This window comes from Limanda limanda, chromosome 5 (assembly GCF_963576545.1).
Source record: "Limanda limanda chromosome 5, fLimLim1.1, whole genome shotgun sequence".
NCBI classification, from domain to species: Eukaryota; Metazoa; Chordata; class Actinopteri; order Pleuronectiformes; family Pleuronectidae; genus Limanda; species Limanda limanda.
In genome coordinates, this window is record NC_083640.1 from 30,937,268 (window position 1) to 30,963,953 (window position 26,686).

At 41.2% G+C, this 26,686-nt stretch overlaps 1 protein-coding gene across 1 annotated transcript; it reads right to left on the reverse strand.

The window, feature by feature from the left end:
• apba1a (amyloid beta (A4) precursor protein-binding, family A, member 1a) lies at positions 1-25,202 on the reverse strand. Its single transcript, XM_061072074.1, has 11 exons — positions 23,676-25,202; positions 7,343-7,441; positions 6,345-6,384; positions 5,691-5,836; positions 3,000-3,086; positions 1,898-2,083; positions 1,570-1,749; positions 998-1,210; positions 485-604; positions 232-372; positions 1-72 (listed from the first exon to the last, which is right to left on the reverse strand). The coding sequence occupies exons 1-11, from the start codon at positions 25,200-25,202 to the stop codon at positions 1-3; spliced, it is 2,811 nt and encodes a 936-aa protein (XP_060928057.1).
• Positions 25,203-26,686: the final 1,484 nt, after the last annotated feature.

Below are 26,686 nucleotides of genomic sequence, written 5' to 3' on the forward strand. Positions count from 1 at the left end.
TCACATGTAAACAGGCTGCTCCTGTGCGGTCAACAGGCGGTACATGGCTGCAGGCATTGTCTTCATGTGGATCTGGGCCAGTCACGAACAATTACAAACAGAACAAAGCACATTATTATTTCTAGTTGGAAGATCAAGTGCCATCCCTTATCTGCAACTTAACTTCAACATGTCTGTAAAAAGATCCAGATCACAGTGATTCCTATGTCTATGTTCTGTGTGATGCCTCACCTCTCCTACAGCATTGGACAAGATGTGGACAATTTTTTCATGGGGCGTGGCCACCACGCTCTGGCTGTTGATTTCAATGATGCGGTGACCCACTCTTACCCCGCCTCGTTCAGCAATGCCCCCACGCATAAGGCTACAAATCTGTCAAAGGGACAAATCAATTATTTTACATTACAAATCGAATTGGGTCATATCAATCAAGTACTTTAACAGACCTACAAGTATAATTTAACATAAAAAACATGCTACACACAATGCCATTCTGAACACTAAAGCCCAGCTGGTAACGTTGGTCTGGACGTCTGATGAGAACAGTGGTCACTGGGGGACATCTGACTATGTTGAGCTTGATCTGAGACTGGTTCTTTAGACCCTACAAAAAGTTGAAATACAGGATCAGAATTTCTGGCATTGCACTTAACTGCTACAAGGAAATCAGATAACTGTTAGGAGTCTTTTCAAAAGAAAGTTTTTCCACATATATTTTAATTATAACCGACTGATGAGATCACACCTGATTTTTATCTTTACTGCAGGTTCATCTTTGAATTTCTTCTTGATCTTCATTTTAATGCCAGTAGTAGACCAAGAGGTTAAGATGTTTACCATATATAGGGAACTGCATATTAGTTACCTATATATACCATATACAGGTAACCCTCAGTATCTCTATGTTAATACAATAAAGGCAACATATGTTGCTATGTTCTTATACTACTTCAATGTCTTCATTTCACCATTATTAATAAAATCCTCATACACATACCTTTATGATGCTCTGACAGGTGGACAATGGCAGTCCCACCAGACTGGTTCCATTGATTGACATGATCTGGTCTCCTATGTTCAGTCTGCCAGACCTCTCAGCCGGCCCAGCATGCATTATGTTGGCAATGATGACAGTAGGTAGGATGGAGCCCCACCCACTCTCCACAATGACCACACCCAGAATATCCCCTTTAGCTTTCTCTATGAACACCTAAGCTCACAGCAAGAAGGCCGCAAGCAGAAACAACAAATGTAACATTGCTGCATACTTTGGATACTACAGTTTCACATTATCATTAGATTATCATCAGAAAAACATTAGATATTATAAAAGACTCTAGTGATATATGTAGGGGTCATTGTTTTATGTACAAGGTTTCATTCATAAAAATGTGATATACCGTGCAAAAATAGCAGAGCCTTTGGAATCTGATAGTTGATAGCAGTTTAACTTTATGAAGCAGAAGCAATGGTACATGAAGAAGACCATTTACTTATTTTCTATTGTCAGAACAAATTATGGTTAAAGAACCTGTATGAACTTGTTAAAATAATAGATATCCTACTTACATCTTTGCAGTTCTCAGACTTGGAGAAGTGGATAAGGTCATCATTGTACATGTCCTGAGTGTTGAGCAGGTCACTGTACTCCTTCTGGCTAAGGTCCCCAGGGTTAATATCATTAGCCCGTAAGAATTCCTGGTAAGCTACACTAAAGGCCTGTCCAATGGATTGTGCAATCAGTTGGGCCTAGAGGACAGAGTTATCTTATCATTAGCTAAATATTGGTGTCAAAATTGTAGATAATTTCACAGCTTTAAACTGTCAAAATTACAAAAACTGTATGTGGTCTCTGCTGAGAAGCAAATACATTATATAGCTTTGTTGATGAACTTACATCCTCAGACTCAAACACATGGCATATCATCTTGTATTGGCGCTTGCTCTCTTGACCTGGGTCTGAGGCTTCCATATTCTCCTGAGATTCAGGTTGAGGCATCATGCGACGTGCCATCAGAACCACAATGTTGCCAATGTCGGCAATGTAGGAGATGGTCCGCAAAGGGTGGTCCATCATCATCTCCTGGAAGTCAAACAGCCATAACAGGCCTTATATCAGCAGAGTTTGAGGATGAAACCAAAGTAAGTGAGAGAACATATCAATCTTGAACTGAAGTTAGGATGACATACAAACACCATTAAGCTGTGTGAGTGACAGAGTCATTTCGAGGCTGGAAGTAGTGCAAGTACAAAAGCCATACTTGAGGACTGTGTATAGTAATTTACTGCTCCTCCCTGTGAATCTTTTATTCGCGCTGTGCGCTGGTCAACTGCATCAAGCCAAACTGATCTTGGTCTCTCCCCTTCACCCCCCACCCTTCTCTTCTCTTGGCCGCCCACATTGAGTCTGGTTCTGCTTGAGGTTTCTTCCAGAGTTTTTTTCTCTCTCTGCATTTGTCAGTGTTGCTGGTTGTGGGAACTGTAGGGTTTCTCTATAATTTTGTAAGGTCATACTATGCAAAGTGCGTTCTGATTTGGCGCTATACAAATACAATTTAATTGAATTAATGATATGTATCTATCCACACACCTTCTTAATCTCTCATGTGAAATTTATTTCAACGGGAGAGCATTGACTTCAGACTCAAATTTGTTTTTCTGCTTAGATATTTCCGATTTTTAGTGGTATATCCTGCCAAATTTTCCTTACCAGAAAGCATGTACTTCCTTGACTAATTAGAAGCAGAACCTTGCCTAGGAAACTCGTCTGACCTTCATTTCAAATTGTGGTATTAATTTTGTACCTGGTTAGGAGCACAGGCTAATTATGTAGCATCAGAAATATTGCTAGACAGCATAACTGTGCAGCCACATGCAGTGTACTTGGCTCCATTACAATGAGCTCTTTAAGCAATCTTAAACCCTTTTAATTATATGGATGAGGTAGTGAGAAAAGACAATACAGAAAGGATATGTGTTGTGCTTCAGTCAGTGAGTACCTGGGAGTCAGCATTGAGCACTTTGATTCTCTGGGTAGAAATGAAGAGGTCCACCTCTGTCATGGGCTGAGGCACATCCTGAGGGACCTGCACTCACGTACCAAGATAAATTCACAAAAAATATTACACTCAGATACTCAAAACAAAAGTAAGACATTATAAGGCCATAATGTTAGTGAGCTTATATTCCTGAATAAACAAACGTTCAAAATTAGAGGTAAGTAACTTTTTCATACAACCAGCAAAACCATGGCAAGAAAACATCTGCAAAGATCAAGCAGCTGGGAATTGAAATAACCTTTAAGATCTGATAACCCAAAGTTATTCTTTGATGCCTGGGTCACACTAGCTGTGGTTGTGCTGTGGAACTGCTGCACCGATGTACTGCTGTGCTCTGCAGTGGAGCTGTTACTGCCAGCGCAATGTTTTTACATAGGGTTTACCTTGAAAGTAGCCAAAAATGTGTGAGTGTGTGATAAAGAGAAAGGGAGATAAAAAGTGCGAGAGAGTGAGTGAGCTAGACTACTACCTACCACCGAAATTTTAAACGTTAACTTTTAATATAACTACAGCCTTTCTGAGGTTTCTTGTGTACTCAAAAAAATGCGAGTACTATACAGTATGAAGCCTGGCATCTTCCGCTCCTGCAAATCTTTCACAATAAAACCCTTTTAAAAAAGTATTAATGGAAACAGTCAACAGAACGGCTGAAGTGCTTTTATTTTTAAACAGATAGGCTACAGGAAGTGTTTCAAATAATAATATTTGTAAAATTTTCAACAGGTTAACATTTAAACTGTATTGAAAGAAGAGCAGCGCGGCTTCCACACCTAGACATAGCAGACAAAGCTGCATAGGTAAATATTACAACTCCTATTACAGCTAATACCAGTGAATTTGTATTCAGCTCAAAAATTTCATTTACTATTTCATTAGTCATCTCAAATTAATAGCTCATTTTGTTAATTTGTTTTGAGAGAGAGCGAGATTGCTCATTGAATGATGAGAGTTCCTCCATAAGTCTATGTCTATAGTAGTATACGTAAGAGATGGCTCAGGGCTCACCTATACCATCTTAAACTATAAGCTCTATTCATTACTTGCACAATGAAATGTGACGTACTTCAGCTTTCACTTCCTGCCGAGGCCAGACTGTTACTCTTGCGTCAAACTTGATCTCCACACAGGGTTTTCTCTGATGCCTCATGCATCCAAACTTTGAGCTGGTTACAAAGAATAGGAGCTTGGTAGCTAGAGGCTCTACCTACCATTTTGCTCTTACAGACTGTAGGAAGAGAGCATGTATTTAGGGAGCAAAGTGATCTGTTGGGGTAATAGGGTCCTATGATGGGGTTTGATTATTAATATCTTTTACATATTGGGAGCACGATTTTTAACTCTATTCTGAATTTTAGCAGGATGCGTAGAGAGACAATTTTATAAAATATTACATTTATATGCCACATGTCTGAACGTGAGTGGGTTTAATTTGTAATTCATTATATAAATACAACTAAATATTATTATATTATCATATTAACAATTTGGACACTATATTAAATTAAAAGTAGTTGAACTATTATTTGTAATTTACAGCTTGGAAGTAGCGGCTGAGAATGAGGCTTTCAAATGAGCCATAACAATCCTTAGGTGTAGGATAGATTCATAAGTCAGAATCACAAATCATTGCAAAGCCTCTTCCAATGCTCATATGAGTATTATTATGAGTAATTCTCCTCTCTGGTTTACTTTTGATTGAATTAATGAAATAATTTATCTGATGACAAGAGGGCTTCTGCAGTTGTGGAAGCAAAAGCTTGGGTGTGGGGTAAGATTGGGGAAGCCATAGAGAACTGGTAACAGCATTGGGTGGTGGAAAGAGGCAGTTTGAGGAGCTTCTTTTCTATTGTGTCATGGTTACACACACTCACCATTTCCTGCTTCATGTTCTATGTCACTTTCTCTTTTTCTTTAAATCTTTGACCTGATAGAAAATACTTATTGTAAATAACCCAATTTCTGTTATTTCTATTTTTGTTGAGGTGTCTTTCTGTTATTTTATTGTGAAATATTTGCTCGCTTTTAGGTCACACAACCTCTTTTCCGTTTTGGTATTACACGTGTTTATTTTGAAATTGAAGGTCCGGAGAGAGGCGGACTTCCTGTTATGAATCTGTAACTTTACAAAAGGAAAGTTTTATGTTTTAGGGACCCTCTGAAGAGGCACAAGCTCTTACGGTGTTGTTTAAAGAAGCTTCAAATAAAACTGAAAACATCAGTTGAAAGTCTTGACCATCTTTCAGTTGATATGCTACATTTATAGTAAGGTAAATAATGGAATATCAGGAAATAAATAGAGAGCTGAAGAACATGGTTCATTATTACACAATCAGCTATAGCTAAGATGTGCTTTTGGATGTTTGAAGATATACCACCCGGGGGAAAAGGAAGGAAAGTTTGATGATAAGGTATGATGGGTAAGATATGATGTCAAATTTTGCCTGCATAATGTATCCTGTACTTTGTTACCACTTCAAAATCAAAATACACCAGTATGACTCAGCTTGATGCAGACAAGACTGTGGTTAGTAAAAATGCATGTGGAAACTTGAGTGTGCAAGCTTAAAATTCAGACCAGCGTGGGCATACACTACATGAGGGTGTCTGAGTGTGTACTATCTTTGTTTTCACCTTAATGCGGCTGACGGCCTCATGTGCCTGCATCATGCGGATGTTCTTGGATGATGTTTTATCCGAGAGCAGCTGAGTGGAGCCAAGGTAGTTGGCTGCAAAGATGATTCCATCAATCAGGTCCTCTGGGTCACATGGGCCTGGAACTGGAGTGACATGAATATATATAAATCTTGTGCAACATTTATGTCCTCTACAAAAACAGAATTGTCTGTATTACTGCTGAGTGTGTAACAGTTTACTGATACAGTACATACAGTGCATCTTATCTAGTTGTTTTATTCCTTCCTGATCATTCCAAAGTTTACTGAAGTTTCCAAAAGGAATCCTCTGATTTCTTTTAATATTTCAGCAACATTTCCAACCGTAATTTCCCCAGGGTGTATAACCAAAGTTCATCCTGTTGAGCAGAAATTATTGGCCCCTGTCATTCATCCTTTTTTCCACCACTCAATCACATACTTTAAATTTGTTTGTGTTATAATCTTTTCGTTATTTACTTTTTCTTCTTGTTATAAGAAGGAAAAGCTTATGTAGGTTTTTTCTCATTAATACACTGTGTAAAAGGCACTGCTGATGTTTTTCCTCCATATAACTGATTCAACTATCCCCTCATAGTTTGAAAACCTCTACACCAGAAGTTGAAACACTCACCCTCTACATATTTCGGGAAGGAAGCAAGGCTTCTTCTGGACTATGAATAAAAAGAGAGTAGCATGTTAGGGTTTTGTCATACATTCTTTCAACTTGACAATGAGAGAAGGGGCTGAGAATATCGGAAGAAGAAATGTAACCAAGTTAATGCTAAAAGATGGATAAAATAAAGCAATATAACAAACAGATGCCTGGTTAAAATACATTTTATACTAAAAAACAATAAAATAAACCAATCAAAAAATATCTAACGTTAAAGGCCATTTTATACAAATGTGTTTTCAAAAGACACTGAGATGGCTTGTCCGATTGCCACAGGGAGGTTGTTAAACATCTGTGGAGCCCTAACAGTAAATGCCTTACCTCCCTACCGCCCCTCTCTCGTCTTAGGGTAATAGCTGGTTAGCAGAAAGAAGATTATGAGCAGGGTTAAAAGGGGTGAAGAGGTCTGATAAGTAGTGCAAGGCCATTTAGTGATTACGTCACTGAACACAGCTTCTTATTGGCTGATAGCCAAGGGAGCGGGCTAACCTTGTCACATACGACGGGGAAGTTTTGAAAAAGAGGTGTTTCAGCCTCATCTCGGGGGATTGAGACCAGCTGGGGGACAAATGTGAGAAAATTGTGAGAGTGGTATTGGAGATGGATGGATGAACCCCTCGTATCACAAAATTTTGTCTTAAGTTTGTGTCTGCGTTTTGATGTTATAAAGAACTGTCATTGGTGTAACAATGCTGAGTGAATACAAGGAGCGAGCTGCCCACAGTTAAGGACAGCTCCGGAAAGAATACACCACTGGTAAGCTCATCTGTCTATAGCGATAGCCTGAAACTGCAAAGTCTGCATCTATATATGCATAGACAGATATGCCTTGGAAGCCCTACACAAAGTTTGTGTGGTTGGGACATTTCAATACAAGTAATACTATTTTAACAAGTGCAATGAGGTGAGAATGAGTGATCTTATTTTGACTTATTGTGAGAAAATGTTGAACACACCTCTTTACTGATAGGAGAAATTTCAAGACTGTCATCCTGCAGCAAATGTCTGTGGGATGACTCTGCTCCTGGAGGAGAGGGTGTGCTTGAACCAGGAGACTGAAGGAAGAGAATATGGAGAATGAACAAAAAGCTGAATATTTTGTGAATAAAAAGACTGGAAGTAAAATTGGCTGGAATCAAGCTTGTAATCTAAATGCTAAATGATCAATCAGTACTAACATGCTTGGAACAAACTTTTGTGAGGGATGTAAACTGTATGAGCATTACATAGAAATATGTGTTCCAGTGAGCATAAAGTGACATTGAAATCCGTTGATGCGTTTTTTCGCTATTTTGTTGGTAAACATACAGGCAGACATTGCTCCCGGCCATGCCATTGTGCAAGGTAACAATACGCCAACTTGCAATATTACAGTAAACGTGTTCCTTCATACCCCCATTGCCAAATTCTCAATATCTGCAGCAATTGCAAATATGCAGACTCTCAGTCAGTTTGCCCCTGTTTTTCACTTAAATCTAGATCCCTTCACAGCAGAAGAACTAAGATGTTTCAATGACATTATGAATAATCATTAAAAAACTGTCATCTTTTGTCCCAGACCCTTTCAGGCTTTTTGGGTCAGGCTACTTATTTCTATTTAATTCGTGAAACAAAATCCAGTCTGTCGTCCTTTTTATTCCTCATAATAGGCATAGCTAAGGAATCTTCGGAGTAGAACAAATCAAACTTCCACCTGTCCAAATCTTGCTCCAGCCCCACCAACACCCTCTGCTCTACCCATTCTATTCCCACTGTCAATACGTGTCTATTAAATTAATACAGCTAGCAGGCATACCATTACTGATCAAAATTCATAAATTAATTTACCTTCCATCAGCTAAAAAATGTTTATTCTAACCAAAGATGTAAATACTCTTATTTTTCTGATCTCTGTTCTCCATTACACGTGGCATCTATTGCACTTTTGTCCGACCTGGGAGAGGGATCCCTCACATGTGGCTCTCTCTGAGTTTTTTTTTGTTCTTTTAGCCCTGTTAAAAGTTTTTTCTTAATAGTATTTCCTTACTCTTGTTGAGGGTTAAGGGCAGAGGATGTCACACCTTGTCAAAGCCATATGAGACTGATTGTGATTTGTGAATATAGACTATACCAGGGGTGGGGCAGTCAGAGAACTTTATATATATATATATATATATATGCGATTGTAAACCTAATCACAGATGAGGTTGACAGGGAATTCAGAGGGCTCCTTCAGGACTTTGTGGACTGATGCCAGCAGATCTGCCTCCAGATCAACCCGGGGGAAATCAAAGTGCTGCTCAGGAGACTAAGGTCTTTTGGAGTGCAGGGTATGCTCCTGGAGACCTTTTATGACTGTGGTGGCATCAGCCATCTTTTTTGGAGTGGTCTGCTGGGGCAGCAGCATTTCAACTGCTGACAGAAAGAGACTGGATAGACTGATTAGGAGGGCCAGCTCAGTCCAGGGATAATCGCTTGACCCAGTGGAGGTGGTGGGACAGAGGAGGATGTTGGCGACGCGGTCTTATCTGACAACCAGCCCACCCTTTGCAGGACACCAACAACGCATTGGGCAGCTCCTTCAGTGACAGACCGATTACCCCTCAGTGTCTAAAGGAGAGGGAGTGCATGTTACTTATTATTACTTAACTATGCCTATTTTTGACCCTAACCCCTTGTTGGACAGGAACAGCACCAGCAGAAGCTAGAGGCAAAGGAAAAACAGACTGGGGTTGTTGCGGGACTGAGGGGTTTGTGTATGTGGGCTGGGGTAGGTTGCGGGGGGCACAGTTGATGTCAAGCGTGGCCGTGGCTGGTGGGATCTGTTGAGCTCCCTAAAGTCCTCTGTCCACCTTTGATGTTGTTCTTCCTTGGTGGCCCCTGATCTGAGTGTTTGTCTGCCTAAACTTTCATGCTAGTATCTTGGGGGTCATGTAGAGTTCTTTGAGGTTGTTTTTTCCAGCTGCTTCCTCTGCTTCCTGTTGCAAATTGTCAATGTAGTTCAGCTTGTCACATTTTGCATTATTCACCTCTTTATTTGCTGTTTCATATTCTTTGTGAGCTGCTGCCTTTTTTGTTTGGGTTTTCCTTTTGTTTAGTGTGTCTTTTTTTGTCCTCCTTTCTTCAATTTTCGTCATTGTGTATTTTGATAACCAAGGTTTATGGTTTTTCCCCCCACTACTTCTAGGCATGCCTCCTTCCATATGTTTTTCAGGTTGTTCCAGTGCCCTTTCACTGGTTAGCTCTTCCTCTTGCAGGGCTTGGAACCTGTTCTGTAAGGTGGTCTGGTACAGTTCAGTTGTTCCCAGTGGCGATTTTAGCCTGAAATCTCTGGTGGGGCAATTTTGTATGACGTCATGTCACCGTCACAAAAATAGAGGTAGCTGATTATTATAAGCAGTAGGCCTATATAGACCAGTAAGATATACTATGGGCTGCATTTTGAGTGCCAGCAGGGGGCAGAAATCCTATTTCAAATACATTTCACATGCTTTAGCGCTCAGCCCGACACAAAGATGTTGCCTATAATCGAGCATTAAAGTAAAATGATTGCAACAAAGTAAAAAGATTAGACAGACACATAGCTCAAATAACTTGCATAATTTATTATTATCAACATTAGGATGACATGCACCAGGTTCATCTGCACAAAACTTTGTGTTTTCCTCCCTTAACTAAAGACGGCCTGCAACTGTTGGCAGTCATTGCTAAGTGTCATGGATAATTGAGTTAATTTCTATATTCATTATATATTATATATTCAAATTAACACTTATTAGAACAATGTTTATCTTTTGCTTTCTGATTTGATACACTTAAGATAAGAACCCAGTGTTTTATTTTTCTTCTTTGTCATAAGAGACAGAACATGGTCAGCACAGCTGTGTCCTTCAGGCTCGTCCGTACCTAATAAAATTATAGGAAACATAAAAGTATGGCATTATTGTAGAGGAAGTGTTACTTATGAACAAAGTTTGTATCTTTACTTTCTGTGGATATTCAACTACTGATTTTGAATATGGTTTTGGATTAAACTGTGCACTACCAAGACATGAATGTACTGTATGGAGTTCTTCCACATTATTAGTATTTCATAGCTTATTCTCCAAACACACTCATCCTCATAAACTAATGCTTCTCTCTGCTGGGTGGACCAGATCATGTCGCTTCATGTAGGTTCAATAACTCCGTAGGCTACGGACCCGTTAGCCATCTGGTGGGGCAGTGACCCACCTTGCCCTAATGTAGAAACGCCACTGGTTGTTCCATTGTCCTGGAAGAGCTGGATGTTGAACTTTGTTCTTGTGTTGATGGGGTTGTTGCATCGCTTCAGCTGGAGTTTTGCAGCCAGTAGGTGGCGATCTGACCCTTTTTATGTTTATACATATGTAGTCGATTTGGTTTTCGGAATTGTGGTCAGGTGACATCCAGATGGCTTTATGGATGGGTTTATTGGGAAAGACTGTCCCGCCTATGACCAGATTGTAATCAGCACAGATGTCTGCAAATCTCTCGCTGTTTTCGTTCATGTTAAGTAGAGTGCTGTCTTTTTCTTTCCTGGCCTGGAGTAGCTGTTGTAGTTGGTTATAGAAAATATACTTTGTTTCCTCCTCAGTGTTGTTTGTGGATGCATAACACTATATGAGTTGGAGATTGATTCTTTTATGGGTAGTTTGGAATCTTGCAGTAATTAACCTGGAATTAATGGGCTCCCAGCTTCTTTGGAGAGCATAAAAGCCACTCCCTCTGTGTGTGGTGCTTTATCATCTGGGTGCCAAGAATAGAGTATGGACTCACCACTGGCCAGTTTCACCTGTCCAATCAGGAGCCATCTGGTTTCGCACAAACCGAGGATAGAGATTTTGAACTCCTAATCTTACTTGCTATGACTGATGTCTTTCCTGCTGTGTACATGGTCCTGATGTTCCAGGTTGCAATGTTAGTAGGTTGCCTGGGAGATAGAAGATTCTGACGCACCCTTTACGTATGGTTTTCGAAATGCATTTCCTCTTCGGCCTGTATGGTTGGAGAGTCTTCATCTCCCAGGTTGCAGGGTTTCTTTTTCTTCATCAATGTTTCTGTATCATTTGTATCCACTTCACAGGTGATTGGCCTATGAGCTTCACCAATGCCCTATTGGTCAGCATTACCTGCTTCCACCTCTCACGACAAGGACGTTATGGTTGGACTTTGTGTTACTTAGCTGATAATAATGCCACAGAGGTTCTTCTTTGCCCTCCATTTCTTTTGACATAAGAGTTACGATATGACTCTTCAAGTTTTGCTTGTCATCAGCACTTATGAGGTCTAAGACCTCACTTTCCTCAACTGACTACCTCTGTCACAACTGTCCTCGATGTTTGTTTACGCCTGGTGATCGCTCCTTTGCCTGCGCATACTAATGACAAAGTTTGATCGAGGTTGACTCCAAAGTTGCATTAAATTCTGAGGTATCTGATTTAGAACCACATTTCAAAGTGGCTCAAAACTGATTCGAAAAGATCCCATTCTGTTTGACTTGTGCTGTTCACAATGTATTTAGAGTTTAGACAATCAGATCTGGGTCACATAGGGGGGAAAAATAATATTAGGGTCACCTGGGCCTACTGTTTGAACGTAGTCATTCTCATCCCTCTCTTGGGCACGGCCCTTATATACATGACACTAAAAAATCTTGTGAACTCCTGTAACCATGGTTAGATGACACAACCCACTATCTTAAGTGATAAGTATGAAAAGTGGAGCACACATGGAAAGCCAGCAACTTAATGTTTATTATGAGCAAATTAAAGATTAAAGGAAAAAATACAATGTTGCAGTGACAGAGGCACGGGTAAACTTCTCTTACCACCTTGAGCCATTAAAACGTCAAAAACATATTTTTTCACCAGTGACTCTACCTCAAGTTAATGATATAGTTAAGCACATGAAGTCATAGACTTACCCCTTGGACGTCTACTGAAGGAGACCTTGCCCACTCTCCTTTCATTTTAACAATTATAAATAGTTCCCTGACTTCCCTGCTCATTTAAATTGCTGTAGTTGGACCACTCCCCCCCCCACTCTCAATAATTACAGACCTGTTCCAAATATCTATTTTTTAAGCAGAAAAGGCTGCTTACAAGCAATTAGTAGCGCACTTGACAGACAATACTGTAGTGGACACATGGGATGGACAGAATTCACCAAGACTGTTGTGTGGTTTAAACTGTTGATTTCTACTATGTTGTTTGGCACTGTCACTCACTCCTGTAAGGTACCATGGTACCATGGGCACCGGGAGGGGTTAAAAGTGGATGTTGTGATGACATCCAGAAGTTCTATGTAGCCAGAAAAGTGTGTAAATAAACGCACACTGAGAGGTGCAGTATACCACAAATCTCCTGACTATTCCATCCCATCGACTCCTTCAATACCCTATTTGAAACATTCCAATCCAGTTTTCGGTCCCTCCACAGTACAGATACCACTCTTCTGAAAGTCTTTCTTTTGGAGATGCTGGTAAATCCTCCATTCTAGTTTTTTTGGACCTACTTTTGATACTGTAGACCACCACTTACTCATTGGAAGACTAAAAAAGTGGTCAGGAATCACCCACATGTCCTTAAACTAGTTCAGGTCCTACCTTTCACCAAAGTTTCTTACTCCCTATGACTGGCTAAGTCTAATTCCCCTCAAACATGCAGTCCTAATGACCATTCAAACATTGCAACTCTCCACAAGTGCCTTGCTGAAATGAAACATAGGATGGTTAACAATTTTCTCCAACTAAACCTCTCCATATCCGAAGTAAAGGTCTTTGGTCCCACCCCTAGCATAAATGAAATCACGCAAAACCTTGGTGAACTAGCATAATTTAAGCAGTCCATAGCGAGAGAAATCTGGGGTTGGTCTTAGACCAAAACTGGCGCTTTGAACCCCGCATTAAGAAGTTTGTGCAATCGTATTTTTATTATTTAAGAAACATTGTGGGTGCCTGTTCCTGTCCCTGGGCCCTCATCTGCATTCTGGCAGACGCCTGCTCATTGTCGTCCCACTGCCTTCTGCCTGACACCCACTTCTGGTTCCCCGTCTTTGCTCCTCAAGCTGCAATGGCCTTCAGCCCCCGTGCTTGAGCAGCAGTCGCGCCAATGTATTGACTTGCGAGGACTCCAATGTATTTGTTAAAACATATGCCCACTAGCATTAATTAGTTTGGTCTTCAAACCCTAAAAGGGCTGTTTTTTTTTTTAAACTCGACTTCTGGAATGCTTATGCTTGTTCGCATCAGGTAGGGAGACAAATGGAAGATGGCATTTGATACACCTATAGGTCGCATTTTAGACGACATTCAGATTTTGAGGAGGAGCACCCAAGACATGTCTTTCACATTTTGCTGAGTGAGTTCCACACTGATTAAGTATCCTTTCTAGGATATAAATTGACCAAAGTCAATTGCATCCCGGGGGCCAGATCCGGCGACATTGAATCAAAATTGAAGCTGCTGGCTAAAACTAAAGGTAAATACAGTAAAATCGTAATTCACGTCGGCAGCAACGACCCCCGGCTTCGTATGTCGGAGTTCACTAAAGTTAATGTTGAGTCGGTGTGTGCTTTTGCAAAAACGATGTCGGACACAGTAATTTTCTCTGGCCCTCTCCCTAACACAACAGGTGATGACATGTTTAGTCGCATGTTGTCTTTTAACCGCTGGCTGTCAAGGTGGTGTCCTGTAAATGGTGTGGGCTTTGTAGATAATTGGCAAACTTTGTGGAGGAAACCTGGTCTTGTTAGGAGAGACGGCGTTCATCCCACTTGGGATGGGGCATCTCTCTTATCTAGGAATATTACCCAGTCTATTAAATGACAACCCAGAGGTGGGACCAGGAAGCCGAGCTGCAGTGCTAAACACTTCTCTGCGCTCCCTCTGGATCAGTCACACAACCGCATAGAGACTGTCTCTGTCTACCGTCCGAGACACATGAGTTGAAACAAATATCAAGAAAATTAGAAAGGAAGTGGCGCTCCAGCAACAGTGTTGAAAATCTCCTAGACTGGAAGAGTAGTGTTAAAGAATATAAAAAGGCTCTCCACAAAGCAAGAGCTGCCTATTATTCAAAACTAATAGAAGAGAATAAAAACAACCCCAGGTTTCTCTTCAGCACTGTAGCCAGGCTGACAGAGAGTCACACCTCCACCGAACCCAGTATTCCTCGATCCCTAAATAGCAATATCTTTATGACCTTTTTTAATGATAAAATTCTAACTATTAGAAATAAAATCAACCATCTCCTGCCCTTAATTGGCACTAATACCCACCCGACAACAGAGATCTCAGAAACGGCTGGGAAAACTTCCCATTATTTAGACAGCTTCTCTCTGATCACCCGTGATTAGTTTACCAAAATAATCTCTGGTTCTAAACCAACAACCTGTATCTTAGATCCCCTTCCTACAAAATGACTTAAAGAAATTCTGCCCCTAATAGATAGTTCGTTACTTAACACAATCAATCTGTCATTATCATCAGGTTATGTACCACAGTCTTTTAAAATAGCTGTAATCAAACCCCTACTCAAAAAACCCACCCTAGACCCAGAGGTTTTAGCAAATTACAGGCCAATATCTAATCTCCCCTTCCTGTCTAAAATTTTAGAAAAAGTTGTAGCCAATCAGCTGTGTGAGTTTCTCCAGGAAAATAATATATATGAAGACTTTCAGTCTGGGTTTAGAACCAATCACAGCACAGAGACAGCCCTGGCAAAAGTCACTAATGACCTTCTAATAGCTTCAGATCAGGGACTTGTGTCTGTCCTTGTTCTGTTAGATCTCAGTGCAGCATTCGACAATTGACCATCAAATTTTATTACAGAGACTAAAACAGTTAATTAACATTAATGGAACCGCCCTAAACTGGTTTGAATCTTATTTTTCTGATCACTCCCAATTCGTACAAATTAATGATGAGTCATCTGAGCGCACCAAAGTTAACCATGGTGTTCCACAGGGCTCTGTGCTCGGCCCAATTTTATTCTCATTATATATGCTTCCGTAATTCACTATTATCAGGCTCCAGCAGTAAGTCGTTAAAGACTCTGCAGCTTGTCCAAAATGCCACAGCACGTGTCCTGACGAGAACCAAGAAAAGAGAGCACATTTCTCCAGTATTAGCATCGCTTCACTGGCTTCCTGTTAAATCAAGAATAGAATTTAAAGTTCTCCTCCTCACCTTCAAGGCCCTTAATAATATGGCACCTTTTTACCTTAAAGAGATGTTAGTACCTAATCAACCTTCTAGAGCACTCCGATCCCAGAACTCAGGCCTACTTGTCGTCCCTAAAGTCTCTAAAAGTAGAGTAGGAGCCCGAGCTTTGAGCCATCAAGCCCCACTCCTGTGGAGTAATCTCTCACTTTCAGTTCGGGAAGCAGACACGCTCTGTTTGTTTAAGAGTAGGCTTAAAACCTTCCTTTTTGATAAAGCTTATAGTTAGAGCTAATTAGTGCGGCAGAAAGTAACTCGTCCTATGTTCCAAAATAGGAAGCGTTTAGTTTAAAAAGGCATAGAGGTATTGATGTCTGATCTACTGAGTGGGCCACATGGTTTTCATCGTACTACCATACAAACCAGTAGCCAGTCAGATTTACCTTGAGCCTCAGTGTAGCCTCAAGTTCGGTCTGTATCATTGTATCATTGATTAAAAGGCAAAAACCCCTGATGACGCGTAGAGCGTTTGTCCTCCAACCTGAAGGTCAGCAGTTCATCCCCAGTCTTCCCTGTCTGCATGCTGAAGTGTACTTGGGCAAGATGCTTAATGGCAGGTGTGTTTATACGCACAAACAAGTGCTGCTAACAGATGCACTATATGAATGTGTGTGTGAATGGGTGAATGGCAAACTGTAATGTAAAGCACTTTGAGTGGTCGAAAGACTAGAAAAGTGCTATATAAATATAAACCAATTACCACACCCGCTGACTCTCCACAGAAAGGAATTACGACAAGGGCAACAGGGAACTGCTATAGCAGTCAGACTATCATTGGATGAGTGGAGACACTGGCTCCAGGGGGCCGAACAACCATAAGAATTATACACTCTGTCCCATCAATTCAGGTCCGCGATGCCCACACACAATCTTGCTTGCATCTTATGTTGTTGCCTGTGTCATCTGGAATATTGAGTCTGTGGTGAAAGAAACCAGACCCAGGTAATGGTCCACCTAACTGCCTTTTTGTTACAGACTCTGTGCCCCCTCAGGTTCCCTCAACGTTTGCCTGCCACCTGGGGTTGTCTCCTGAAAATGGACTTTTGGTGGCCTACAATGGTGACTGACACATATCTCTGCCAAAGGCCTCGCACATTCCTTCACCCAAATTACTGAGTTCGCTCCCAGAGCCTGGCTGCCTCTGTTCCCACATCACTCTGGACTTCGTTACTGGTTACAGGTTACAGTAAGTAAGTAAGTAAGTAATCATGACCATCATAGACAGATTTTCCAAGGCTGTACATTTTTTGTCACTCTTTTAAAGTTACCCTCTGCTTCAGAGACCACTGACCTATTGGTGCACAATGTGTTTAGCCTTCAGGGAATTATTTCTCTCCTCTATTCCTTTCAAACTTTATTCCAGATTAAAAAAATTATTACTGAGATGTATTGGACCATATGTTATAGAGAAGATCAATAACCCGTCAGTTGTTAAACTTAAGTTACCTAGTTATATGAAAATACATCTTTCCTTCTATATATCACAAATTAAGCCCGTCTCTGACAGCCAGCTAAGCACTCCGGCTGTCACCCCTCCGAGCCTTCAGTGCATCGATGATCGTCTTGCCTACACTGTCCAGCGGCTGTGTAGGCAGGTGCAGAGGAGCAGCCATGGATTGCAATACCTGGTTGACTGGGAGTCTGGTAGAAATATGTCTTGATCCCACATTCCGGACCACCTCTATTAACAGACTTTTACTAGCGCCATCCAGACAAACCTGGTAGACCACCTGAAGGTGGTCATTAAGGGGGGGTATTGTCATGTCCTGTACCGTGGTTAGCCCTTTGTGTGTGTGTGTGTGTGTATGTGTTTCTGATTGGTTCGGCATGCTTGGGAGGAATGAGTGTGAGTGTGAGATTGCTGTGGCAGGTTTGGTCATGGGTGTGGTTCCTCCACACAGGTCTCTGGCACACCTGCAGCTCATTTCCACTAATCATCTCAAGCAGCATAAGAACTATGGTCATTACTCCACATTTGGCCAGAACATAGTTTGTTTGGTAGAATTCATCTGTATTGGCTCAACTCAGTCTCTTTCAGTCTGTTTTTCCATCTGCTGATCCCTTATTCCTCTGCCTGCCTCAGGTATACATCCTGCCTGCTTGCCCGCCTTGCCTATACCATGCAGCCACACCCCCTTTGAACCTTGATGAGATCAAGTGCCAAATAGACTCATCACATCAATTTCATCTTTAACAGTTCATCGCAATAAATTGGGACAACTTTTCAAATTGATGTCCCTCCTGATTGAAATATTAAATGACTACACAGAATCCATATGGTAACTCACAGAGGGGCGGATGATGAAAACCAAGGTTATTCTTACATCACAACTTTGTCTCTAGATACCACTACCTTGATTTGATTTTGTTGACAGAACTCATCTAGTTAAACCCAAATAAATGATAATTCATTGTATGATAAAAAGCTTAATTTAAACACTTAATACAGCACTGTGCAACAGTTATAGATAAGTAAGTAGGAAGTAAGGATGCTTTCAAAAAATAATGCCCCCCATTGCCTTCCTAACAATATCAATAATTTAAATACACTCTTTTAGGTCCTTGTCAAGTAAGTTTTGCTTAAAGGGGACATATTCTGAAAATTCCACTCTTGTACTGCTTCTTCACGTTAATTTGGGTATCTGGCATGTCTACCGTCCCAAAAACTCGACCAGAATACACGTCATAGTCACACCATACCCATGTAGGGAGTCTCTCTACATGGCCTTGGACCACCATCACCATCAGCACCACCAGATCTAGCGTTAGCCTGCTAGCTCCGGTGGGTCCGGGGAGAAACGCGCTCCACCGTGGAGAGAGTCACCGCGGTCTCCGCCTCGATGATCGCCATGTTTATCGGCCACTTAGATATCTGACGGGTCATGAGCTAGCGTTAGCTCGCGAGCTAACTGCACCAGATCCAGCTGCCACTGCAGGGCTGCGCTGGGGCTCTCGCGGCAGGCCCAGTTAGCTCACGGCCAGCCCGGTTAGCTCGCGAGCTAACGCGCTCCACCCTCTCCCAGACGGCACTCCACCGGCACTCAAAACAGGTCAATCAGAGGAGGGCTGACAGGGTAAAAAGGGTGCTGTTTTAAAGGATCCTTGTGGTATTTTGACCAAAATATGTTAGACATTTCATTAAGACCCCAAGGAACCATATCAACTGTGGTAAAATGGGCATAATATATCCCCTTTAACATCTCGGAGAAGTTGCCTCAATCACTGGCATTGTAAGCAGCTAATGTGCAGTATTTGTTTTAACCTCACAGATGAAGACATATATTCTTGTAAGCACACATCTACCTACAATTATGTTATATTTTGTCGTAAAGCAGTTAATACATGTTTGAATGCATCTTATAATTGATCAATAATGGGACTAAAAATAAAGTGGGCGGATGATTTCTCAAAACATATCGATGCAAATAATACTAACTCTTATTGACTCACAGTACTAGTAGAGATATGATTAATAGAACTGATAGCAACAAACAAATTTCCCACTTTCTCATGAACATAATTCGGTGATTAGTCACATGCAAAAAGGTGACCAATGTTTGCCAGTTATTAAACCATATTTGGAAGTAGCCTATAATCCAAAAGGTGTAATCAGCTCCGAACGACTTCATAAATGGGAAAATAGCTGCACCAGTTACAATATTAAAATGTTAATGCACAAGTAAAAGTAATTGAGATGCAAATAGGATATGATATATATATATATCAATATATAAATTGAAAAGTCCAACTTCATTATAAATGCTTTAAATGAATTGTAGTAATTTGTATTTGAGATATTTTTTAACAAATCATTATAACTAACATTTAATTCTTGATTTCCAAAAGATGGCAATATAACGTTAGCTACCAGGATCACTCAGTCTTGAGACAAGCAATACAACCACTTCTACAAACATAAGTCACCAACACAGCAATATAAAAATCATTTTAAACTCTTCAAACTGTCCACACCTCATCTCTATCATGTTGGTCAGTCGGCATCTTCTGTGTAATTCGTTCCTCCTCAAGCTTTTCAACTTGATACATCCAAAAGTTTTCCATTGCTTTCATTAACTGGACAAACCTAGTTGAAGCTCAACAAGTGTCCAATGTGAACTAGCCCAGAGAGTGGCTGCACATAATAAATGCAACAGTGGTGTCTGCAGAGTCCACTGCTCAGGTGACACTGGGATATCAGGATACATCATAAAATCAACAGCCTGGGACTGTTTGTTGGCCTGAAATTGCTCAGATGACACTGACATTAATTTCATCTTTACAAATCAAAATAATATGGTACATTTTGGTCAAGTGATTCTAAATAATAAGTTAACAGGAGCAGAATTCTATAAAAAAAACAGGCTTCAGGTATTTTCTGTGCACAATGATGTCAGCAGGAGAGTCACTCTGTTACTGGATCCTCACTAAATTATTCAACCAGTTTTTACCTTCATGTTTCTCTAGCTCGACATTATTGAATAAATCATTAGGGGGAGGGAGGGGATTGACAACAGGAGGAGAGGGGAAGTTGAGACAAGTAACGCATTATCGGGATTTCTAAACAAGAACAATAATTTGATACCATGGAAGAGAGAGTTATGATCTGTCAAGATGAAATATCCCCCTGGCAACCACAAAACTTGAATAAACTGGTTATTTGTCACTTTCTCACTTACAGTATTCTATGGGGTATCTTGCTTATTGTTAAAATTCTGATTTGAGAGCCTATTCTCTATTTGCCAAAACTTGTAATGAAAATACAGAAAAACAATATAGCCGCTGAGGAATCGCTCAGATGATGCAAAACCAACTGCTGTCACTCATGAAGTGCAACTCTCAACAGAGACGAGAAGGAATTGAGAAGGAGGTAATTTTTTTCAGTAAATACTTTTTTAGTCTAACATTTCATGACTTCTTATTCCATTTTTGCAGGAACTTATGGTCGAAAAAGGTAACACATGTGAGGCTTCTCTCTTCTCTTCTCTGTTGAGAGTTGCACATGCACAGTATTTTATTGATTCCACAGGACAGTTAAGCTAAAGTTAAGCAGCTGTTGTCCTGCCAAAAATAAACAGTTTTCAATAGAATTTATCATACTTTGTCATTCCTTGATTTTATACTTTATATAATTGTTATTTATATAGTTAAATAAAAAAATAGTAATAAATATAAGGTGTTGTTAATATAGGTAAATAAATAAATAGTGCAACATAATACATAGAAGGCTTTCAAATTGAAATCTGATCGCTCAGATCACGTTCATCAATGTGTCCGAGGCCACATTGAAGGATCGTATATACACAGCTGCCATCCTGTAAGTACACATGAAACAAGTTGTCTGATCACCATTTCCTTCTCTGTGATTCAAATAACGTGTTTGTGCTCTCGTTTAAGCAGCAGATGATTGTCTACCACAATATCACCAGACTCCCTTTAAAATCCTACACTTTTGATAGTTGTTGAATCAAGAGAAACTTTATAAAAATTACAGTGAAATTCTGTAAAATCAAAGCGTTGAAAAATTGGAAATAGAAAAACACTAAACCATTGTCTAAATGGTTTTAACACATAAAACTTGTAATACAAAAACAAACTCTATATCATTTAAGGAATTCAATTTTGTTAATTGTACTGTTATTTACAGCCTTACAAAATCCATTTTGTAGCAAACTGTCCATAATGGCCAACCCTTTGTTTTATAGTGTGGACAGATGACTGGGAGATTCACACTTCGGTCCATGAATATATGGGCAATGACAAAAAATGTGCCTGCTTGACACAGTATGAGATTAAAAGAAAAATATTCTTGGGTTTGTTTGACTTTCAAACTGATCCAGTAAAATCACTGAGTGCTACAGTTTTATTCTGTTCTGTGATTGTACTATTGGTATTATCGCAGGATCAGCGAGCTCGGCCGAGTTGAGACCATTGAGAATAACATTTTCAAGAGCTCAGATGTTCATCTTCAAATACATTGAGCTTGAAAATATACCATTAGGTAAATTATGAAAAAATAACATAAAGGACTGCTCACTACTTACCTGCAACCTATGAGAGTCAGCGTTTTGGGAAAAACTTACAAAAGTCTTGTGAAACAGACTCTGAGAATTTTGGTGACATAAGTGATAGACAGATGTCAAAATCCAACCAGTTCTTTACTGAAAATCCAGCATGCCTTAATGTAATTCTTTACCAGGAAGCTTTTGAGAATGTGAGTGGTAATCAAGACTAGAAAAGCGCTATATAGATACAAACCATTTGATATTTACCTTGTTTTGTCTGAGAGAATGACCTGAACAATTGAGGAGTGCTTTGGTGTTCTTAGACGTTGGGAAATGTTTTTTGTGGAACCACAGGCCTCCTTTTTGGCCTACTTGTTAGTCAAAGCCTGAAGACAGCATGTTTCTTTGTTCTTGAGAAAGCCAAGGAACTCAATCTCCCAGGATGCAACAGGTTCCATTGTTCTGGACAGTTGTACCCAGAGTTGTGAAAAGCCACCAGGGTAAACTCCAATTGGTCACTCTGGCCCCATGACCTGTGAGGTCAACAGGCCAATATAAGCCAACTTCTGCCCCTCCTCACTCTCTTTCCATCAACCCACCGAGGAGGCAGGTGGCCAGCCTTTTCTCCTGCATCGCCGCTCAAGCACATCAAGAGGGCCTAAATGTGCTTGAGCAGCCAGCTCAAGCACATCTACTCTTCAAATCTACAAGAGGAGCGCGAAGGTCTAGCTTCCAGCTCATCTTCTCAAGGAAACCTCCTCTCAAACAAAGCTCTACAAACTCATAGTAGCGACTCGATGTCCTGCAGGAGAACTTTAACCGGCAACTGAACTGCACAGCAGGACCGCAACGGTGACCAGCCCTGAGACGTCACAGAATTGCGAACGGAACTGCAACTCCCTTTTCCCCTTTTATAGCTTGTCATTGTAGGGATAGTTTTATAATTGGCCTGTCCAAGGTGCCGTTCTGTGACTTGACCTCAACTGTGCTTGTGACCATTTTCGTCAGGAAAATGATCTGTGATGCATACCATAGGTCAAGAGTTGCTCCCTGAGCTTTTATCCATTATCAGCACTATATCACTTTATAAAGAGGTCAGCGATGTTTTCATCTTCCTTTTCCTTCTGGCGAAAGGTCCAGGTGGGTGAATTGGCATACCTTTGGCGGCTGTGGGGTAGAGTGATTGCCCTCTAACCTGAAGTTCGATCCCCAGTCTGACCCATCTGCATGCCGAAGTGTCCTTGGGCAAGATGCTGAACCCTGAATTGCCCCCTATAGAATAATCCCCAGTCTGACCCATCTGCATGCCGAAGTGTCCTTGGGCAAGATGCTGAACCCTGAATGGCCCCATAGAATAACAAAGTGCTGCAAGTAAATTCACTGTATGAATGTGTGTGTGAATGGGTGAATGTAAAACTGTACTGTAAAGCACTTTGAGTGGTCATCAAGACTAGAAAAGCGCTATATAAATGCAAAACCATTTACCATTTACCTTTCAAATGAGGTAGGTGGTAAGGTGTGAGAGGTTCTGGGTCTTCAGATCCTCGGATAATACCGTGATAAGACGGATTGAGGATTGCCTCCACCTCTCAGAGTGTCGTTTGGAGATTTTAAATTCATGGTTTGCGCCTTAGTGATTGAGTAGAGATTTGGCAATATACATGGACTTCCTAAATGTAAAATATTATATTTTCTGTAACAGCCAGGAGGTGCTATGACTATCATAAAATATTATTATATCTACCTATTTAGGGCAGCACCTAAATAAGTAAAGTAAAGTCTGAGACAACTTTTAATTTGAAAGTCTTTACCATGACATATATCAGATGTGAAGTTGATCAGATCAAATCTGTAGATGTAGGATTTGTGGAACATGTGGTGGCGCCAAGAATATGACTATATGAATACAGATTGTCGTTCGTATCAACTAATGTGATCATATGATTGCCTTGAACATCATATTTTTTCTTGTACAACCAATGTAAATATATAAAGCTTACTGAGTTCAACTGAAATTGATATCCATGAAACAATTTTAAATTTCACATTTCGCATTGACATACTTACATCTCCTCCCAGTGGCTTGACAGTGGGTCTCAGGTCCTGCCTCATTACCCAAATGGGCTCCTTGGGCTCATCAGGTGTGTAGGGAGATCTCACCGTTCTGGTCTTCACCTCCTCTATGGCCTCCTTAATGTCCTTGATAGCTAGAGATATGGTGTCCTTCTTCTCGTGACTGTTCCTCATTGCTACAGGGTCCTCTGAAAGACTAACAGACAGTTGTGTGGCTGGCTTTCCTCGGTTGTTGGCTTTTTGATGTTTATCAGAGTCAGGGTGGGACTCAACTTGGGGTGTTTCTTCTTCCTGTGGTAGCTCTCTTTTTTCATATATGGTGCCTTCTGCATTACAGTGAAGACTCAGGGAGCTCAGGCTTTCTTTGACCTCGGCCACAATGCTGTCAATGTCCTCCTCCTGCTCACAGCTGTCAGCGGGGGGGTATGGGGCAAACTCAGCCTCTTTCTCTGGGCTGTCTGACTCACCATCTGAGCGTTCATCATAGTGGCGCAGTCGGGAGCCCACTGCCTCCTGCTGATGGTAGTCACCATCTACTGTCTGGCCCTCCAACAGTTGAAAGCCAGCCCTCCTATGTTGAAGAGACTCTGTGTCTCCATCCCCATTTGCAGTAGATGAAACTGATGGTGGGGCTTCGCAGATTTCCTCATATACATGCTCAGACAGCAAGTAAATTTCGGCTTCATCTAATAGTCCATTATTAAAACCCTCCAACCTCAGACCAACCAATACATCAGCCCTTGCTCTGGAGTGGCTGAGGGGTTGGGTGTAGCTGGAGTATCCAGCATTCAGTGTTTTTTCTCGATCATCCTGTCTGTGGGGGTTTTGGATATTAACAAAGGGTTCATGTGGCAGGGGCGGAGGTTGAGGATAGGTAGGATGTGAATAGAGATGTTGCTGTTCAGTCTCAGCACTCTCAGTGTATCCCTCTGCCTCTGGCCTTAGTTGGACTTCGTAGTTTCCTGCCTTGTCGTCTGCCTCTGGACGTGCCTCAGTCTCCAAATACATCATGACCAGGCCATCATCCCCCTCAGCCCGGTCAGTATGGGTGTGGAAGCCACTCTCAGTGCTAGCTGAACGGGCCAGCACTGAATCGTCCCTCTCTCTTTCATCTTCTTTGGTCATCTCTGGGTGGCATTGCTCATTCTGGTGTTTTGCTCTCTCTGCATCTCTCTGCAGCCTCTGTCTGTGCCTCTGTTGCTGAGCTCTGAGCCGTGCCTTGTTGTCCCCCTGTCTTCGATAACGTGTCACTGCAGGTCGAGGAATAGGCTGTGTCTGCTGGGGCTGTGGAGACTGAGCTCCATACAGCAGCTCAATGCTTTGCTCCTCCCGTGGCTGATGCTGTTGCAGTGCCCTGGCTGTGCCACCATCACTTCCTTCAGCTGGGATCTCACAGCGTCTGCACTGCTTTTCCTGATTGCTGTGGTTATTGGATCGGTTGTAATTATTATGGCGATGGTGAGGAGGGGCACTGGTTTCCTCCATCGCCAATGGCTCAAGTTCCACCTCCTGACAGTTCATGTCTGTCTGGCTCTGGTTAGTTCAACAATGTCAGAGGAGTTTTTGGAGGTTTTAGGAGTCCATCATCAGCAGGCAGTTAGGGAGAGACTGAAAGTGATAGACAGGAAGGAGGAAATGTGAGTAAACGGGAACAAGCAGGGACAAAAATAGATTACCTGTTAAGGCTCTGGTCTGACTAAAATCTGAAGGTTATTTGTTAGAGCATGTGATTCTGGACATTTGGTAACCTAGTGACAATTCACAGGGATTACTGTCAGAATGCTGTACTTGGCAACTAACTTATCACAATGCAAGCAAAGAATATGCAAGTCCTTCTCAGTCACAATAACAGTCCAGGCTCAGTTGCTAACAGGTGGCAATTCACGCCTCGCTGGCTGAGTACCTTAACTGTTTCTTTGCTTGCTTTGAGGTAAAGAGCATCAGAGCATCATTCAACCCCCCCTTCAGCCTCTAACCGCCTCACCCTCACTCTGCAGGAACATGTTGTGAGGTATGTGATCAGAGCCGTGAATCTCACGGAAAGCTGCCGGCCCTGATTGCGTGACAGGAAGGGTCCAGAAGAAATGTGCAGACCAGCTCTACTAGGTCTTCACAAAAATCTTCAATTGTCCCTGACCAAATCTATCATCCCACTTTGCCTGAAGTCTTTCCCATCATCCCACTGCCATTGGTGGCCTACCGAGTAAACTGTGTCAGATATTAAGATTTATTTTTCACTACTTCACTACTGACCCAGAACACTGCAACGATACGTCTTCCAAGCAAGGTAACATTGTTCTTTTATTGCTGCTTTAATGCCTTGGTTTTTGAAATATACAAGAACAATGCTGAAACTTGCTAATAAGTTAGGTAGACGGCGTTAGCTTGAAGCAAGCCGAATTCCTGCTTCTGAAAAAGGTTAACGGTCAAGTGTCTGTCACGCTCTAGTTATAGTTCTGCAGGTATATGGTGGCAGTCAGTGTGGAGGAAAAAGGCTGAAAATCCAAGTTATCTGTTTTGATGTTGATGGACAGACATTATATTGTAAAGACATTGAATTTGAAGTGTGTTTTAAAGTAAAAAAACATTCACAACGCAGAAGTAAAGACACTACATTGGCATGGTGCTCTGTTAACGGTCATTGTGGAAAAGTGGAAGGTGTGTGAAGACTAAAACCACAATCAAAGTTTCTGCCGAGACTTTGAGTTCTACTGCCTATAGTTCAGTTGTTTTAAGGAGACCAAACCATGTGGAAATGTAAATTGTGGGATTTTTTTACTGCCCTACAAATAGTTATTGAGACATTACAGGTTTGTATCATGGCCAGTATTCCACAATTTCACCTTTACCATGCCTGTATTGTTTGTTTGTTTATTTTGACAGGGACAGTGCATATTAATAGACATTTCTGTAAATATGCCAGATTTAGCCAGAAGGTTAGTTTCCATCTGCAGTCCTTGGCCAGATGTAACAATAGGCTCCCTAAAAAGAAAATAAGCAAATAA

What these genes read in the sequence shown, in the direction of transcription:
- apba1a (XM_061072074.1), bottom strand. Translation starts at nt 25,202, where the DNA reads ATGAACTGTCAGGAGGTGGAACTTGAGCCATTGGCGATGGAGGAAACC. An exon ending in TTTCTCCTATCAGTAAAGAG is followed by an intron (nt 6,385 to 7,342) that starts GTGTGTTCAACA and finishes TTTTATTCATAG; the next exon opens with TCCAGAAGAAGCCTTGCTTC. An exon ending in CTTCCCGAAATATGTAGAGG is followed by an intron (nt 5,837 to 6,344) that starts GTGAGTGTTTCA and finishes ATGTCACTCCAG; the next exon opens with TTCCAGGCCCATGTGACCCA.